Source organism: Acartia tonsa, chromosome 13, assembly GCF_053477335.1.
Source record: "Acartia tonsa isolate MP-2025a chromosome 13, ASM5347733v1, whole genome shotgun sequence".
Classification (NCBI taxonomy): domain Eukaryota; kingdom Metazoa; phylum Arthropoda; class Copepoda; order Calanoida; family Acartiidae; genus Acartia; species Acartia tonsa.
In genome coordinates this window covers 9,783,171-9,789,673 of record NC_137272.1, presented here as the reverse complement: position 1 = coordinate 9,789,673, position 6,503 = coordinate 9,783,171, and the positions used below count along the sequence as shown (strand labels likewise).

The window sequence follows — 6,503 nt, the reverse complement described above, 5'->3', positions numbered from 1 at the left end:
GTCTAATTGATTTTGTTTGAATGTGGAGAAAAATTTTCTCGGTGCGCTTCGCGCACCGCACTAGCAAATCCTTGCAAACACCACTTTATAAAAAAGTGACAGATTTTTAACATGCCATTTGAAGAGAGTCATTGATGGTGATACATAACTTTTAGGAAAGGGATTGGGGAACGGATGGGGGAATGGATGGGGGAAGGGATGGGGGGAAGTGATGGGGGAAAGGGACGGGGGAACATGATGGGGGAAAGATGGGGAAGAAGGGATAGGGATTAGAAGGCCCATAATCAAGTAATCCTACCCCAAAATGACCCACCCTAGACAAAGTGCTTCGCACGCCACTGGAGAAATCAAATTGCAAAAAGGTCTAATGCTGCAAATGGTCTACTGTTATATCTATATTTATCAAATTAATGATATGAATGCTATAATTAGATTATAAATGACACAATTACGAGAAAAAGTAGAAAATTATTTTTTGTAACAAATGTAATGAAATGATTGCATAAAAATCTTCAAAGAAGTTGTATCAACTTTTTTTTTATAGCTAGCCGGTTCTTTTAGTAAGTAGTAGATGTAAAATTTTTCATAGAATTCAAATATGCAATCGGTTTTTTTGTAGACCTCTTATTTTTTAAGTAATTTAAGTTTTTAAAAAAAATAATTAAGTCGGTTTTAAGGTACTAAAACGCAACAAAATAAAAGAAGAAAATGGTCAGTAAGAACAAAAATAGTAAGATCTTTAATTTGACACCTTACTTTTAAAATTCTGTTGAGTAATTATTGAAAAAATCTATTTTTTTAACCTCGGTATAATAAAAACTTTAGACCTAAATATTTTCTCAAACAGACATAAAAAACATGGGTTCATATATACCATTAGAATCAGAAAAATATTACGAATCCATTGTAAGCAAAATTGAAAAAAATTAAAAAATTAAAAAATTACAGAAATGGCCAATTATTTTTTTTGTTCAGACAACACTGTTGTCTTCCCTTTTTTACCCCCTCTTTACCCCCTCTTTACCCCCTTCCCATTTTTATACTCAATTGAAGAATTAAGACGTTGCCTGTACAACATAATATGATATTTTCATATAATTCCTTTTAATGTAGTTTATATACTATATTGTAAACTTTTTTTTTCAATTTTGCTTACAATGGATTCGTAATATTTTTCTGATTCTAATGGTATATATGAACCCATATTTTTTTATTTGTGAAATAATAAAATTAAGTTCAAAGTTTTTATTCTCGTGGGTTTAAAAAAATCGATTTTTTCAATAATTACCTGACAGAATTGAAAAAGTAAGGTGTCAAATTAAAGATCTTACTATTTTTGTTCATAATGACCATTTTCTTTCTTTTTTTTGTTGCATTTTAGTACCTTAAAATCGACTTAATTTTTTTTTTTTTAAACTTAAATTACTTAAAAAATAAGAGGTCTACAAAAAAACCGATTGCATATCTGAATTCTATGAAAAATTTTACATCTACTACTTACTAAAAGAACCGGCTAGCTATAAAAAAAATAGTTGATACACCTTCTTTTTAAAGAAAAAATCTTTGCATTTTAATGTTATCCAATATGGCGATAAAACACAGGGACAAAATTCAAAACTGAAATTTATTTCATGAATAACTTTGTCCACGGGCTGAATTTTAAAATTCCGTCCGACTGTCCAACTTCTATTTATGACCAATAGAGTCCAGATTTTTCAAACAAGGGCAGTGTTTATGTATATAAATTTATCGTCCATTGTCTTAATTGTCTTTTTGGAAATATAAAAACGATTCCTGTGCTACGTATAGTTTAGGAGCTATGTGGTAAAATGTTCCAACTGGCTTAAAACTTTACTTGCGAGTAAATCATTAAAAATTAAATTAAAGGGTATGCAAATAAAAATACGTACATTTTTTAAATTCTAATTGCTCAGCTTGTGTTAATAGTAGAAAAACGTTATACATACCATTAGAACCGATATTAAGTCTATTTTTTTGGAAATATAAAAACGATTCCTGTGCGAGGTATAATTTATGAGCTATGTGGTAGAATGTCCCCACTGAATTAAAACTTTTCTTGCGAGTAAATCATTAAAAATTAAATTTTTCCACTTTTCTTACATTTATCAATACAGCTCCTAAACTAAAAATAGCAAAAAAATCGTACTTATATTTCTATAAAATAGAGCTTATGACGGTTCTAACGAAATACATAGCATTTTTCTACTATTCACACAAGCCGAGCAGTTTGAATTTTAAAATGTCCGTATTTTTGCACAAACTTATTTTATCTTTAATGATTTACTCTCAAGTCAAGTTTTAAGTCAGTTGGGACATTCTTCTACGTAGCTCCTAAACTATAAATAGCACAGTAATGGTTCTTATATTTCCACAAAATAGACTTCATAGCGGTTCTAATGGTATGCATAACGTTGTTCTACTATTAACACAAGCCGCGCAATTTGAATTTTAAAAATGTACTTATTTTTTTATATACTTTAATCTTTAATGATTTACTCGCAAGTCAAGTTTTAAGGCAGTTGGGACATTTTACCACATCGCTCCTAAACTATACGTAGCACAGGAATCGTTTTTATATTTCCAAAAAATAGACTTCATAGCGGTTCTAATGTTATGCATAACGTTTTTCTACTATTAACACAAGCCGCGCAATCTAAATTTTAAAAAGTTCCGCATTTTTTTATGTACACCCTTTATAGAGACATAAAACAGTCCGTTTTTAAATTTTTTATTTTATTAAACATGTACTAATATGTAGTAATTTAGAGAACTTTGTCATATGCAGGGAATTAAAAGTTAGTTATAGCCCTCTATCTTTTACATAAAAAGTATGGGTTATGTGACTTTAAAAATGTTCATTTAGTCAAATTTGCATTATTTTTTTTTATCATTATACACTGGCTTTAATTAGTTTTTTAAAAGACTGTTTTTTTAGAATAATCTCAGCACAAAATAATTTTGAAAACTAATTATTTTGATAATTTCACCTACATTAAAGACCTTGATCTAATTTTAAACAATTTGTATTTTGTTTTGTACAGTTTTTGTTAAATTGTTTGTGACATTTTTTATATTTTTAAATCTTAAATGGGCGGAGATTCGTACCCATTTCGAAAGCATTGTTATTTCTTTTGAAAGGGGGTGAGGGGAAAGGATACCATTCCTCTTTTAATATGTATGTGATAATTATAACATTATTAATAATAGTAAATGGGTGGAGATTTTGACACATTTCTTAAAAATAAGTCCCATAATATTTCCCAAGAAATCTTAAATGGGCGGATTAGAGACTTCTAAATGGGGAGATTTCCTCTCCCTTCAGGTGATTAATCCTCCTTATACAGATTTAAGTATAAATAATTAGACAATTCCAAAATCTAATCAGTTTCAATAAAACATTGTAATCAAACACTTCAGGTAAAATTACTTAACAAAATATATTATTTTTTTTCCAGTAATGTATAATACTTAGAATATCTCAGACATACTGTAAAATCATACAAGTTTTTATGAACAATTTTTGTTGCATTATATGATTTCTTACACAATATTATTTAACAACATTAATTAAATTTTTCTTTTTAGGATGAGATTGTTTATAGCTATTGCTCTCCTGTCACTTGTGGCATTGGCTCTTGCAGATGCTGAACCTGGAAGGTGGAAAGGACATAGGGGTCATAGAGGTCATCCCCTTGGTAAAAGAGAAGCTGTTCCTGAAGCTAAGTGTAGTGGTCCTGGGTGTTATCGTGGCAGTAGTAACCTAGATAATCGTGGTAAAAGAGAAGCTGATCCTGAAGCAAGAAGAGGAGGTCATCATGGAGGTCATTATGGAGGTCATCGTGGAGGTCATCGTGGAGGATACCATGGAGGTCATCGTGGAGGTCACCATGGAGGTCATCGTGGAGGATACCATGGAGGTCATCGTGGAGGATACCATGGAGGTCATCGTGGAGGTCACCATGGAGGTCATCGTGGAGGATACCATGGAGGTCATCGTGGAGGTCACCATGGAGGTCATCACCGTGGTCATCATCATGGGCATCACCATGGAAAGAGGGAAGCTGCTGTTGATGGAAGGCGTTGCACTTGGGTATGCACAAGAAGCATTCCACCACAATGTTGGTATCACTGTTAACTAAAAAAAACTATTAAGAATAACTAAAAAAGTAATCTATCTTAAATATATTATATATTGAAATATTTATAGTTTATATCATTTATGTAAAAAGTATAAAAAAAACTTGTAATTTTTCTCAATAAATAAATATTTTCTTAATTTGTCTTGTTAGTTTTTAGTAACTGAAATATATGAAAAAAAATATTTGCAATCAATTTAGTTCTAGTAATATAAAGATAGCTGCATGAAGTGCATTTCAAAAAAATGATTTCAAGCATAATTTACAAGTATGCCAACAAATAAATATAATTTTGTAATACAATAAATAACAAACAATTAGATGTCACTTAATAAGTCGTCATGCTGTTTTTTTTGTGTGTAAATAAGCCAGCTATATAAAATGCATTTATCACCAGAATACGATTTTCAAGTATTGATATTTTTAAAACAACATGATAAAAAATTAAAATTCCTTCAAATATATATGCAGTTTACTAAATTTAAGTTTAAATTTAAATTTGATTTCACTATCTTTATTTTAAAGGTGTGATAATCAACTGAATCTTTTAGCGTTATAGGAGGACAAACCATTGAATGTGTATAGTTAATGCACGTATGTCAGCGGCGTTGCTACAAAAGACCTACTCTACAAAAGACCTACACCTACAAAAGGCCTGAGAAATCGAATTGCAAAAAGGTCTAATGCTGCAAATGGCCTACTGTTATATCTGTATTTATCAAATTAATTATATGAATGCTATAATTAGATTATAAACGACACAATTACGAGAAAAAGCAGAAAATTATTTTTTTGTAACAAATGTAATGAAATAATTGCATAAAAATCTTCAAAGAAAGCATCTTAACTTTTTTGCTTTTTATTTAGAATAGCTAGCCGGTGCTTTTAGTACGTAGTAGATGTAAAATTTTCCATAGAATTCAAATATGCAATCGTTTTTTTTTGTAGACCTCTTATTTTTGAAGTAATTTAAGTTTTTTTAAAAAATAATTAAGTCGGTTTTAAGGTACTAAAATGCAACAAAATAAAAGAAGCAAATTGCCAGTATGAACAAAAATAGTAAGATCTTTAATTTGACACCTTACTTTTTAAATTCTGTTGAGTAGTTATTGAAAAAATTTATTTTTTAACCTCGTTAAATCAAAACGTTAAACCTAAACATTTTCTCTCACAGGCATAAAAAATATGTGTTTATATATGACTTTAGAATGAGAAAAATATTACAAATCCATTCTAAGCAAAATTGAAAAAGTTTTATAAAATTATAATAAAAAATATAAGTTTATTTTAAGAATCATAATTTTTGGCTTTAAAGGGTTGACTTGAACAAAACCTAAACAAATGTCCATACACTGTAACAGATGTTTTTTAAACACAAGAAACAATAATGCATTTTTAACTGCATTGTTTTGAAGTTTATAAACAGATTGAAGCATATTTGTTCATAATTTTTCATTCTTTACATGTTATGTAAGTATCACTATTTTTATTGTAGTATCTATTGTATATATTGTATGAACATTATCCTTTTTTTTGTCAATTCTATTGGTTAAGTTTTGAGTTGAAGCTTCTTGATTTGTCAATTTTTTAGATTTTTGATTGGCTAGTTTAATAGTTACAATTAAGTGTTGCCTGTAAAAATATAATACTTTAGGCCATTTTTATTTTTTTTAAGTTCTTACTTTTTTTCAATTTTGCTTAGAATGAATTCTTGATATTTTTCTGATTCTAAAGGTATATATGAACCCATATTTTTTATGTCTGTGTGAGAAAATATTTAAGTTTAAAGTTTTTATTAAACCGAGGTTAAAAAAATAGATTATTTCAATAATTACTCAACAGAACTTAAAAAGTAAGGTGTCAAATTAAAGATCTTACTATTTTTGTTCATACTGAAAATTTTCTTCATTTATTTTGTTGTGTTTTAGTACCTTAAAACCGACTTAATTTTTTTTTTTAAAACTTAAATTACTTCAAAAATAAGAGGTCTACAAAAAAACCGATTGCATATCTGAATTCTATGAAAAATTTTACATCTACTACGTACTAAAAGCACCAGCTAGCTATTCTAAATAAAAAGCAAAAAAGTTAAAACGCCTTCTTTTTAAAGAAAAAATCTTCCAATTCTAACCCCTTACAGTCGGGCCCCTTGCCGCACCTTAATTGGTTGGGGGGGGGGGAGTGTTCAACGCCCCCCCCCTATTATCTCAGTTCCTATTAGAGCTAGAGGGCTAAAAAATTTTGTACAAGTCCCCTGTTTGATAATGAATTTCCGACCTTAAGTAAAACGAAGTCAATTTTCGCTTCCTTCACCCTTTTATTTAACAACCTTTGTGTCCTTTTTCA

The 6,503-nt window shown here is 29.3% G+C and overlaps 1 protein-coding gene across 4 annotated transcripts; it reads left to right on the top strand.

The window, feature by feature from the left end:
• The first annotated feature begins 3,362 nt into the window (after positions 1-3,362).
• On the top strand, positions 3,363-4,297 carry LOC145304003 (uncharacterized). 4 transcript variants are annotated; one of them, XM_080145754.1, is made up of 3 exons: positions 3,363-3,438; positions 3,607-3,962; positions 4,023-4,297. In XM_080145754.1, the coding sequence occupies exons 2-3, from the start codon at positions 3,608-3,610 to the stop codon at positions 4,154-4,156; spliced, it is 489 nt and encodes a 162-aa protein (XP_080001880.1). In that variant the 5' UTR covers positions 3,363-3,438; position 3,607; the 3' UTR covers positions 4,157-4,297. The 4 variants fall into 4 exon arrangements, with proteins under 4 accessions (XP_080001880.1, XP_080001879.1, XP_080001883.1 ...); XM_080145753.1 differs by having other exon boundaries at positions 3,607-4,297; XM_080145757.1 differs by lacking the exon at positions 3,363-3,438 and having other exon boundaries at positions 3,699-3,962.
• The last annotated feature ends 2,206 nt before the right edge of the window (positions 4,298-6,503 follow it).